This window comes from Pseudonaja textilis, chromosome 10 (assembly GCF_049901715.1).
Source record: "Pseudonaja textilis isolate UNSWEBS1 chromosome 10, rPseTex1.2, whole genome shotgun sequence".
NCBI classification, from domain to species: domain Eukaryota; kingdom Metazoa; phylum Chordata; class Lepidosauria; order Squamata; family Elapidae; genus Pseudonaja; species Pseudonaja textilis.
The window spans coordinates 25,177,136-25,189,795 of NC_141999.1; the positions used below are offsets into that span (position 1 = coordinate 25,177,136).

At 47.3% G+C, this 12,660-nt stretch overlaps 2 protein-coding genes across 2 annotated transcripts in view; one reads left to right on the top strand and one right to left on the bottom strand.

Annotated features, from left to right (window-relative positions):
- Nucleotides 1–12,660, top strand: part of LOC113445898 (calpain small subunit 1) — a 266,631-nt gene that overhangs the window by 159,853 nt on the left and 94,118 nt on the right. The window lies entirely within an intron of this gene.
- LOC148124991 (uncharacterized) lies at nt 815–12,369 on the bottom strand. Its single transcript, XM_087940219.1, has 8 exons — nt 11,786–12,369; nt 8,086–8,278; nt 4,695–4,870; nt 3,649–3,696; nt 2,116–2,586; nt 1,430–1,673; nt 1,189–1,323; nt 815–1,088 (listed from the first exon to the last, which is right to left on the bottom strand). Exons 3-5 carry the CDS (start codon nt 4,851–4,853, stop codon nt 2,242–2,244), a joined length of 552 nt encoding a protein of 183 aa, XP_087796345.1. The 5' UTR covers nt 4,854–4,870; nt 8,086–8,278; nt 11,786–12,369; the 3' UTR covers nt 815–1,088; nt 1,189–1,323; nt 1,430–1,673; nt 2,116–2,241.

A 12,660-nucleotide genomic window follows, 5' to 3' on the forward strand; every position in this document is an offset into this window, starting at 1 on the left:
ACCCTCAGAAAGATGCTTGGAAGGGGGTTGAGGTTAAGTCGCCCCATCAGCCAGGAGGGACTTGGGGGCAGCTGCCCTCCTGCACCCTGGTCCACCTCACAGGCTCCTTGTGGGGAACACGGCACCAAACCACCATCACCTGCTAGAGAAAGGACAGGATGCCAGTCCAGCAAAGATGGCGACTAAAATGGGTGTGAGGGCGTTTGAGCTGCTTTTGGTGGGAGGCTTCGGCTCAGCCTTGGGCTTCAGAGAGCATCTCCCGGAAAGCCGTTCCTTTTGCAGGCCACCTCTCTGCCTTTGCCATCCTTGAAGTAGCTCAACCCTTGCCTTCAGTTCAAAAACCCTGATAAAATACCAAAAGCAGCAGAATAATCTCTACTACGCCCTCCTCCTCTTTCTTTAGATTAGCCTTCCTCAAGGAAGGTCCTCCTGAAGTGAGATCACAGGACACATTATCCCCAGCCAGCAACTCCTAATGGACTAGGAGATCGCCACCCCATTAGCAGGGGGGAATAACGAGGTTACATTTAATGATAACGTGGTATGCCAATAACCACAGATGGATCATAGGAATAGGATTCCTTTTGGATAAGGTTGAATCATAGCATCTAAGGCAGGAGTGTCTGACTGTGGCAATATTAAAGACTTGTGGACTTCAACTCCCAGAATTTCTCAGCCAGTAAATCGTGGACCACTTTATTTATTCCCAAACATCTCCAAGTTCTTGATGCAAATGTATAAATCTTGAACAACTCACTCCAAGTTACCTAAACTCCTTTTTTTTTCTTGATAGGCCTAGCGATCTGCTGATTGATGGGATCATTAAATTGTTTTATTGTTGTTATAGAATGTGATATAAAAATATGTATTTGTTTTCCTTTGGTTTTGTTGGCTTTATTCTTTATACACCTTCTGTAAGCCCATCTGACTTGTTGGACTGAAGTCCCATAACAAAATTTGCAACAAAGGAAAGACATAAACATCTTTTTTTCAGCAGCCATTGAAGGATAGCTCTTGGGAATTGGCAGAGAGCTGACCAAGTCACAAATCATTAATTTTTTCCTCTGTTCTTCTGAGTCTCCTTTCACCTGGTAAAATAGAGAAGGAAAATTCAGGGGAACGAAGAATACAGTGGCTTTTCTCCTCTGCCTCCCTCCCTCCCTCCTTTGACAAACCAAACACAGCTACCTGGAGGATGGATTTTCTTGCGGAAATAAACTTCTGAAGCCCATAAAGTCCTTCCTGGATTCTTTAGGGGGAGATACAGGTCCCATCTGCTGTCTCAGGGACTGTCTTCTCCTCAGACTCCTGGCTCTTCATTTTCTAAAGGGAAAATTTTATCTGATGGACTTTCTCACATTCATTTAGCGACCATCCGAAGATACAACGGCACTGGAAACAAAGGGATACGAATGGTTTTTACACTTACAAGCGTCGCGGTATCCCCATGGTCAAATGTGGACGCTTGGCAACTGACTGGTATTTATGACGGTTGCAGCATCTTGGAGTCCTGTGATCAGCCTTTTGGCCAGGGTGGAGGTCAGCTTATCAATCTTCACAGGGTGGGCTGCTTAGCTCTTTATTCCCAAGCCCTGGGCTCTCGGCTTTTGCGTTCTCCCGGGCACAGAAGATGCTGTCAGAAGAATAATTTGGGGTTCCAACTTGAGCCAGGTCTGCACAAGAATAAATAAAAATGAGATCCAGGCAGCTGTGAGGAACGAAGAAATATTTATTCCTAAAAGCAAGGAGTTTCCCTTTAAGGGGGCGAGCTGCAGAGAAATGGGGCACAGCAGCAAACTTTGTAAAGAGGGAGCGACTCCAAGGTGTGGAAGTGTCTATGTGCTGATTCTGGGGTGACTCTTGAGGGGTGTGTGTGTGTGTGTGTGTGTGTCACATATTCTTGTGAGCATGCAATTCTTTTGCTTTTACATATAGAGATTGTCAATTATCTAGTGGAGATGCCAATTCCCAGATTCCCAGCGTGGATTCTGTTAATGTTTTAAGGGAAGATGGGAACGGTATGAAGAATAAAATATATTCGGGTATGAAATTTCTCACAAGCCCTTGTGCCAGGGCATGGTTGCCAGAACCCCTGGCTCTCCTTCTTGCAGTCACCTGGATGGTCCACAGGTTCAAGACGCCTTCGTCCGTCATCCCTCACCAGCCTGGAAAAAGGCCTCCGTCCTCTCTGCAGGTTGGAGGCAGCCTCCTAGGGTGGCACCAGCTCATGTTTAACTTCAGCTAGACTTGGTGGTCCTTTGCCGTGGGTGTGGGAGAGGAAGAGGTGGCCTGGGGGGTGAGGGTGGACTTTCCAGGCCCTGGACTTGGGCAGAAGTCTTTTGCACTACACCTCCACTGAAACATCTCCAGGAGGCTCCGCAGGAAAGCCATGGCGGGCTTCTCTGGATGATCGTGGCACGGCGGGTAGGTGGCACAGCGGCTGATCTCGCCGGTCTTCTGCAGCTTCCTTGTCAGCTGTGCCATGCGCCGGAGGAGCCGGGAGAGGGTGTTGGAGGGCTCCTCCTGCTCCTCTTGGATGACCTGCAGTTCCAGGTAGAAGCAGTCCAGGTTGTTGGCGTAGCAAACCTATGAGACAGACACCAGGTGGCGGGAGTGAAAGGGCAGGAAGAGCTTTGGGGCTGAAGCAGGGAAGCGGATCCTCAGCTCCTCCTGGAGTCAATATCCCAATCCCCCCTGGCTCTGATCAAAGGGGCCAGGACAGTACGAAGCTGTACTCAGACAAATTGTCCATCCACAGACACAGCTAGATAAAGAACATCTACACACCACTCAAAAGAGGCAATCAAAAAGCCCAGAAGGAAATAAAAGGACCCAACACACCAGCAGTCAAAAGCCAGAGCAGCAAAGATCAACGCCGAGATCAACAGCAGACCAATAACCAGGAAGCAAAACTAGCAACAGGAACTGGCAACACAGACAAAAAAAGAGCTAGCGGTAAACAACAGTCTAAACAAGGGACCATCAAGAACACTTCCACCGACCCTGGCAGGGCGAGTCACAGGGAAACCCTTCTAGCATTAATGATATTCCTTAGTTGGATAATAAAACGTTTGCAAGAAAACAATCAATCTTAGGGAGCATGAAGGATCCCACAGTTGCTGCCCTCCTCCTCTTCCTCTCCCCCTCCTTCTTTCCCTCCCCTCCTCTTCTATTCCTCTTCTCCATTTCCTCTCCCCCTCTTTTTCCCCCTCTTCCTCTCCTTATCCTCTTCCTCTCCTCCTCCTCTTCTGCTTGTCCTCCTCCTCTTCCTCTCTTTATCCTCTTCCCTCTCCTCCTCCCTTTCCTCTACTCCTTGTCCTCCCGCTCTTCCTCTCCTCCTCCTTCTTTCCCTCCCCTCCTCCTCCTCCTCTTCCTCTCCTCCTCCTTTTCCTCTCCTTGTCCTCCCCCTCTTCCTCTCCTCTTCCTCTCCTCCTCCTCCTCCTCCTCCTCTCCACAACCCTCTTTCCCTTCCAGAATTGTTACTTAGGTGGATCCTGAAACATCTGCAAGCAAACAGCCAAGCCCAGAAAGCGCCAAGAACTTAGAGCAGAGGTGTCCAGCCTTGGGAACTTAAGACTTGTGGACTTCAATCCCCAGGATTCATATCCAAGTCCCGTTTCACCCTTGAAACACCCAAGGAGCACATACCGTGATGTTCTCCGGGGTGTAGAGAGGCCCGATGTTGCTGGAATTGCCCTGGAGAGGAAAGGAACAGGATGTTGGGGTGATGGGCAGCTTAAGAATCCGGTGCTGGAGTTCACACCCTTTTCTTTCTGACACCCCCAGATCTTGCTTGGATTCCTCCTGCTGAAAACTAGTCGCATGGCTCCCCCAACCCCATTTTAAAGCAAGAAATACAGAAACAACGACCTTCGTCCTAAAATAGTTGCACAGAATTTTTTTGAAAAAAATGAAAGAAAATAAATAAACCGACATCCCCAAATCCAGTACAATGAAAATCTCAGCACTGAACATTCCTCATGTGATCCCCACACCCCAAATCCTAGTTAGACAGAAACTCCGCTTCAAAGCCCCTGAAAGAAACGGATTCATCGCTGTCCGTGGATTGTGATGCCAAGCCAGGATCTCATCCGTGGCACTTTCTAGAAGGATGATCAGGAATGTGGGCAGGAAAGAGCCTCAAAGAAGAAGGGAAGGAAGAACAGGCCGCCCTGCCTTTGTAGGCCATGGGACCAAGATGAAGGGGATCGTGTGCGCTTGTAAATTGTCTCCACGCTGGTGGGCTGAGGAGTCTGGATGGAGACGTTGTAGGGCCTTCCAAGATGCTGTTCCGATGTTGTCAGTACCGAATAATTCGGTTGTTACATCTCACGATATGCACACTGCTAAGATGCTACAAGCAGGTGTCCACCCTTAAATCTAGTTTCCCGGGGGCAACGGAGCCATGCAAACTCAACCACGATGATACATACCTAAGCCCTGTTTTAAGGTTTATAGAATATTGTTTGTTGTGGTGACCATTTGCCTCGGCTGCCTTTGGCCGTTTCAACCGTAGCTGTTTGAAACATCTCACGCACCCTCGGTACATCCAATAACCCACGATTAAACAAGCCAGGACTTCAACAGAACCCCCCCCCAAACCCAGTTCGTGTCGTAGTTAGGCTTGTTGGCCATTCGGTTGTCTTCTGGAGTGGGGTGGGGGGTGGGGGGAAGGGCGCTTGATGTCCACTCACCATCTCCTTCATGAAGGTGTCCAGCAGCCGGATAGATTCCTGCTGGCACAGGAGGGGTCTGCTGGCAGAGAGGTTCATGACGGCCACGGCCCAGAGGACTTGGTAGAGACGAGGTGGGGAGGAAGATCTGGGGGCCCCACGGCCCATCCTGGCCTTCATCTCGGGTGGCCGAAGCTCTGCATGGGGACAGCCACGGAAATTGGGATGCAATGGAGTCCTTTCCCTCCCAGTTAAAGGCAGGGAGTTTAGAGAGGAAGGGACGGGGGGCTTCGGGGTCCACCACTTCCCAATGCCTGGCCCTCCCCTACTGTTTCCCCTTGTGTCTTCCTGGAACCCCTGTCTAGTTCAACAATCGGTGGGGGTGGCCTTCCAAGTGGACCAGGAAGCCCCCCCCCAAGACTGTTGAAGATTTCAAGGTCCTTTCCAGCCCTATTCTGATTGATTGATTGATTGATTATGTAGGTCAAAAAAGCAAAACACATTTTAAAAAAAACTTTTTTGCAATATGATTTGTTTGCCTCCGGTGCCATGCTGGGAGGGGACGATGGGGTGGGGTGGGGTGGGGTGGGGTGGGGGGCAGTTTGAGTCCAGCCCACTTGGAAGGCAAGAGGCAGGCGGAAGGGCTCTCCTCATCTCCAAGAATTATGGCTTTAATTCCTCGTTGTTATTTGGGAAGCGGCTCTGGTGTAAACATGGACGACCCCTTAACTCTTTAATCCAGCAGGGCAGCGCTGGAAATGCGTTAGCTGTGAGATTAATCCTCTTCATCTGATCTGAAACATTAAACGCGGAAAGGGATGAATCTACCGTCTGCATTGCCTGGTTTTGTGATCTAAGCCGTTTAATGCTCCCGTGAGGCCTTTAGTAAAGGCTGTTTTTATACACAGGTAGTCCTCCACTTATGACCACCACTGAGCCCAACATTTCTGTTTAAGCGAGGCAGTTTTTAAATGAGTTTTTTTTGCCCCGTTTTACAAATGGCTATTTATTAACGAAATAAATACATCTAGTTGCCAAACACCCGAATTTCGATCACGGGATCCCGAGGAGGCTGCAAATGGTCGTAAGTGTGAAAAATGGTCCTATGTCAATTTTGTCAGCGCCGTTGTAACTTGGAATGGCTGCCTGTACTTTTCATTTTCTGTTGAAAAGAGGGTGGCGGGAGAAAGGCGTCATTGTACCCAAACTCTTTCAACTGGTTGTGCAAATTCTGCTGTATTCATTTGATATCAGCAGAAGCAGCCCGGCCCGTCGTAAAAAGTGAAACTCTGCACAAACACACACCAACATAGGACCATTTCCATCCTGCGGATTCCGGGGGGGCCCCCCCAGATGCCTGGCTACGTGCTGTGTGCTCTTTGCAATCCACTTTGACATCTGCAAGTATTCCAAATAGTTTCCTTTGTGGCTGAGATCAAGATCAAGCAAACGCAAAGAGCGGTGGCCAGATTAATCCGAGGGAAAGATTTTTAAAGCGGCTTCTGGGACTTTCTTGAGCCAGGAGAGGAGAGAGAGAGAGACAGATGAGAAAGCAGGAAAAAATGTCCTATCGCTTGTAACGCAGCTGGGCTTGACAAGTGCAAAACACTTGGCGCTGGGCACGGTCCCTGGTGGGGAGCGCGTTGCTGGGAGGGGCATTTTCCGTTTTTTCTTTTTTTTTTAAATCACAGACCAGGAGGCAGGGAGGAAAAAAAAAGAAACCTTCATCCCCTTGTTCCAGATGTGGAAACCGTAAGAGGAGCGGTTGGGTGGGGCCGTAATGGATTTAGCAGCCAGGCATGAAGGGCATCCTCAGGCTTCCATTCTTCTTCAAGGTTTGTTTATTTATTTCTATTTTATTTGCAAACTTTATGGGCCGCCCATGTTACTACAGGGTGACTCTGAGCAGCTTACAAAGGCTCGTTCCTTTGTTAAAAACCCGCTGCCCCCTCCCCCCTCCGAAACCCCCAACCATCACTTAAGCTGAGGGGGGGGTAGTTGTTAGTTCCCCCTGTATCACTTATTTTTCCTTCATTTGTTAAATTTGCTTTCCTACATTTATTACTTAATAACTAACTTGCGGTGGCAAACTTACACAATACGCCTTCCTCCTCCTCCTCCAACACCCTTGTGAGGTAGGTTGGGCAGGGAAAGAGAGAGGGTCTGGCCCAAATTTGCCCAGCCGGCTTTCATGCCTAAGGCAGAACTAGAACTCACCGTCTCCTGGTTCCTTGACCAGCACCTTCCTTAACTACTACACCAAACTGGCTCAGGATGCACACTAGAGGAGGAATCACCTGTGGTCCTACTTTCCACCTCTCTTTTGCTTCCCTTATCTTCATAAGCTGCACCCTGGCGAAAGGAAGGGCATCTGGCCAGTAAACACTCAACTCCATTCAGTTGCCCATTCTCTAGCCCACAAGGGATTATGAGGTCGCTAAAAGATTCTTCATAAAAAGAATTATGACAGATTTGCAAAGGTCTTTGGAGCAACCCAAGCTAACTATCTCCATTTTCTTTCCGATGGCTCTGAAAAATTAAGTTCCTTTGGGTAGAGTAGCGGAGAATGGAATAGACGGTCAATGTCCTTTTTAACTCCGGCCTGCTCCTTGTGAGCCGCCCAGAGGTGCTTTTTCAAGAGGCAATTGGACTTCCTTTGTTTTTTTCCTTGAAGACATTTCTTTTCTCATCCAAGAAGCTTCTTCAGTTCTGACCGAATGGCGGAGAATGGAAGGATTTGTATTTCTTGCAATCAGAACTGAAGAAGCTTCTTGGGTGAGAAGCAAAACCTCTTCAAGGAAAAAAAAACCCAAGAAAGTCCAGTTGCCTCTTGAAAAAGTACCTCTGGGACCACCTGGATGATTGAGAATCTCCAGAGACATAAACCTCCCAGAGTGAGTGGGTGGCCATAGAAGTAAAATCTTTCCCTTCATTTTCACACCTCCCTGCCTAATAGGATCCTTTTTCGCCAGCTTCTGAAGTCTGCTAAGTCTGTTCCATCCAACAACTCCAGCTCTGTTTTTGTATACTGGGTGGCCTTCCTGCTATTCGGGACAGGGGACTGACCGGGAGTGTGCTGGGTGCACCCTGAACTGGAAAAACAATATTTATTTTCCTTGACAGCAAGAAACATTAGGGGCCTTAGACGGTGGCAATAAATTTGCATTCTTCCTGCTATCTCTCTGCCTGTTTCTTTCAAAAATGCTTTTTTTCTCCCATGCCAAAACTTAGATGGAACGAAAGGGGGTGAGTGGGAGCACTCTAAAAAAATACATCTCCGGCAATAAAGACTCTTAAGTTCTCTCTCCGTGCATCCCCCCCCACCCAAAAGGGCCACCCAGACCCCCAGATCCAGGGTCCGTCTGTCCCTTCCTTGTTTCGCCTTCCCCCCACAGAAAAAACTTCCACCCACCTTCCAGAAAAGTTCTTGGGAGAATCTTTGCAGCAGCCAAGTTGCAATCCCCACAGAATCCTTCCGGGGAGAGTTCTGGATCCCAGGATCCTTGGGACCCACTCCCAAATTTTGCGGCTGACTGACACCACTTAGAAGGAGCCACGTCGGATGTCCCACCTTCTCAGACCTTCCTTGAATCTGCAGCCTTTCCCTGCAAAAAAATAAAAACAAAAACATTGGATCGCACCCCTTCAGGTTGGCCTCTTTTCTTGCTCAGGCCAATTCCTTGGATTGCCAAGAAGTCAGCGGCCCGTAATGATGACCAGGATGCTTTTTAAGGAACCACCAGTGGCTGGTTTGCTTGGCTGGTCTTCCTGCCCACAGATTCTTCTTCAGCAATGGGCAAAGGAACTTGAGTGGCTTAGAATTCAGTGGTCTCCAGCCTTGGCAACTGGAAGACTTGTGGACTTCAACCCCCAGAATTCCTATCTAAGTGGTCACCAGAACAGGTGTTACCTTATAAAACAGGGATCTCCAACCTTGGCAACTTTAAGACTTGTGGACTTCAACTCCCAGAATTCCCCAGCCAGCAAAGCCTGAAGACTTGTGGACTTCAACTCCTCCGAGTCTTTAGGTGTTAGGTATTCATTTGTCAATCGCTTACAAGATAATAGGTATAAGAATAAACATAGTTATGAATACATGAAATGGGTACTTATAAGAAAAATAAAAAGAAACAATAGGACAGGGACGGTTGGCACGTTGGTGCGCTTATGCACGTCCCCTATGGACCTCTTAGGAAAGGGGTGAGGTCAATAGTAGACAGTCTAAGGTTAAAGGTTTTGGGGTTTGGGGAAGAAACCACAGAGTCAGGTAGAGTATTCCAGACATTGACCGCTCTGTTGCTGAAGTCGTATTTCCTGCAATCAAGTTTGGTGCGGTTTACCTTGAGTTTGTATCTATTGTTTGCTCTTGTGTTGCTATTGTATTGTATTGTATTGTCCACAAGTCTTCAAGGAACTATGGATGGAAACTAAACAAGGAGAGATTCAACCTGGAAATAAGGAAAAACTTTCTGACAGTGTGAACAACCAACCCATGGAACAGAAGTTGCCCTCGGAAGTTGTGGGAGCGCCACCACTTGCCACCTTTCAGAAATGGCGTAGGGTCTCCCGCTTGGGTGGGTGGGTGGGGTTGGACTAGATGACCTGCAAGGTCCCTTCCAACTCTGATTATCTGTTATCTGTTTGGAGATCCCTGCTTTAAAAGGTGGTTTGATCTGGGGATCTCTCCTCTGGGAGATGAAGTCTGCAAGTCTTCCAGTTGAGAAGGTTGGAGACTTTTGGCTTAGGGGTTCAAGCATCCATCAGTGGAAGAATATACAGCCAGCCCTTGTGATTTATTCCAAGCCCCCCACCCCCACCCCCCCCCAAGTTGTAAGAGAAGGAAAGACATTTTTAAAAAGTGTGATACAAAATCACAGAATAATGGAGTTGGAAGAGACCTCGGAGGTCTTCTAGTCCAAGCCCCAGTTCAGACAGGAGACCCTACGCAATTCTAGACAAGTGGCGGTCCAGTCTCTTCTGGAAAACCTCCAGGGTTGGAGCAGCCACAACTTCTGGAGGCAAGTGGTTCCACTGATTGATTGTCCCCACTGCCAGGAAGTTTCTCCTGAATTCCAGGTTGCTTCTCTCCTAGACTAGATTCCCCCCGTTGCTTCTTTTCCTGCCTTCTGGGGCTTTGGAGGACAGGTTGAGCCGTCCCTCCGCTAAACCAACCATTCCCTCCACACTGTCCAACTACTGACTAAGTCTGCACTACTATCACTATTCATCTTCTCATCCCTCCTTATCCCCATCCCCTCCCACTTGTGACTGTAGGGCTGTCACTCTGTCACTTGTATCCTTACGATTTATATGGATTGTTTCCTGGTATGATTTGATTGCTTATTGTACCTGATGATTCTTGACTCTGGACGAATGTCTCTTTTCTTCTATGTACCCTGAGAGCTTTGCACCAAAGACAAATTCCTTGTGTGTCCAATCACACTTGGCCAATAAAGAATTCTATTCTATTTTATTTTCTATTCTATATTCTACTCTATTCTATATTCTATTCTATTCTATATTCTATTCTATATTATTCTATATTCTATTCTATATTCTATTCTGTCCTATCCTATTCCTCTATCCCATCCTATCCTTATTGTACCCTATGACTATTCTTGATGAATGTATTTTTTCTTTTATGTACCCTGAGAGCATTTGCACCAAAGACAAATTCCTTGTGTGTCCAATCACACTTGGCCAATAAAGAATTCTGTTCTGTTCTATTTTATTTTCTATTCTATATTCTACTCTATTCTATATTCTATTCTACATTCTATTTTGTCCTATCCTATCCTATCCTATCTCCCATCCTATCCTATCCCATCCTTATTGTACCCTATGCCTATTCTTGACTCTTGATGAATGTATTTTTTCTTTTATGTACCCTGAGAGCATTTGTACCAAAGACAAATTCCTTGTGTGTCCAATCATACTCGGCCAACAAAGAATTCTATTCTATTCCATATTTTCTCTTCTCTTCCCTTTCTCTCTTTCTGTCTCCTTCTCTATTCTATTATGTTCCTATTTTCCATTCCATTCCATATCTTCTCTTCTCCTCTCCTCTCCCCTCCTCTTTCCTTCTCTCTCCTTCTCTATTCTGTTCTGTTCTGTTCTATTCTGTTCTGTTCTGTTCTATTCTAAAAAAGCTGGAAATTTGAGACAAATGGCTGCCCAATCTCTTCTTGAAAACCTCCAATATTGGAGCACCCACAATTTCTGGAGGGAAGCCCTTCCATTGATTAATTGTTCTCATTGTCAGGAAGGAAATTTCTCATTACAGGAGAGTTTATAAGAATAGCATTTAGAATTTGGCTTCTGTAATTCTAAATTTCCCTTCCGGATGCTCAGGAACTTTTTCTCTTTTTCAAATTGCTCTTACTTTTCTTTAACGTGACCCACCCAGTGTCTCCTGAAGTCAGGCGGCCTCTGAATTATATTCAATTAATGCATTGGTTTTTTGGGCCAGCAGCCTATGAACGTGGCTCCCGTTTGGGGTGAGTAAAGGCCCGTTATAAACTTATCCTGCCGGTGGTTTTAGTTCCTTCCATGCAGGACTCTGATCAGGAGGCATCTCAGATAGGTTTTGAGATAAGACTCCTCCAAGATTCGTACCTGAGCAAGAAAGGCCTTGCTTCAGTGAAACAGGGGGTTGGGCTGGAAGACCTCCAAGGTCCCTTCCAACGCTTGTTATTTTGTCTCCAAGCCGAGTTTTCATTGTGCCATGAGGAAGAGTGATTTTTACAAGGTTCTCACAAGCAATTCTTAGCCTTTCTGGATTTTCCCGTGGATTCTTCTATTATTTCTTTTCTTTTTTTTAATTCCAGCAATAATAACAACAATAGCAATGGAAAGCCAGAACAGCTGGAAGGCCATCACCCACCCGTGTTATCTGTTCTTGCAAGAAACCTTAATAGAGTTGGAAGGGACCTTGGAGGTCTTCTAGTCCAACCCCCCCCTTCTCAAGCAGGAGACTTATACCATTTCCAACAAAGAGCTGTCCAGTCTCTTCTTAAAGACCTTCCGTGAGGGAGCACCCTCAGCTTCTGGAGGGAAGCCATTCCATTGGCTCGTTGACCCCACCCCAATTTTGCAAGCCCAGCCCAAGGTACCTCTGTCCTGAAGGCTCTGGTCTTTCCGAGAGCAACAGGAATCCTTCAAGGAAGTCACAATTTTTGGTCCTGGTGGGTGGATTTTAGGGACCACCAGAAACAAGGATCCCAGGCATGGTATAATCCCCGAAGGTCTTCTCCTGTTCCCTCGCTTGCCAAGACCTCCAGAGCTTCTCCAAGGCTCCTTCGGCCGCTTTGCAGCCTGCCTCCTTGGCGTTGTCAGATTTATGACCGGGCTTTAAACCCCCGCCCCCCCCACTAACCATATTCCACACCCGGGATGAGCCAGGCTTTCGCCCCACCTCTGCGATGTTGAAATGGCTGTGCAGAATTAAAATTGGCGACTTTTCCAAATATTTTCTGGCTGTCCCCCTAACGCAGCCCATAATGCTCTCGTATCTCTTCCTGCCAAGGAGCTTGTTGGACTTTCAAGTCAGAAAGACCATTTTCAAGTCAACAGATTTGGAGCCTCAAGGGTGGGGAGACCCCTTGGAGTCTCCCCACCCTTGCGTGGCCTTGCCAAAATGGGAACGCTCAGCTCCTTTTGGTGGCCCTGCAAAGAGAGGGGGGCCTCTACCACAATCTCAGGAGAGGCTGCACAATTGTGCACAACTTCGAAGCTATCAATCCAATCCATCCCACCCAATTCTCAGTTCTAGTCTCAGCTGCCTGCGCTTTGCTTTTGATTTCCGCCATTTCTCTCCGGCACAAAGACCGGCAAATTATGGGGTAATTTAGAGACAGATTAGCCATCTTAGCAGTAGGAATGAATACAAAGCTGACCAGGATGTAACCTAGGTTTGTGCCTGTTTGATCAGGTTATCAGACTGAAAGCAAGCCTGATTAAGAAGTGAGACAAGGGTGGGAGCTCCTAT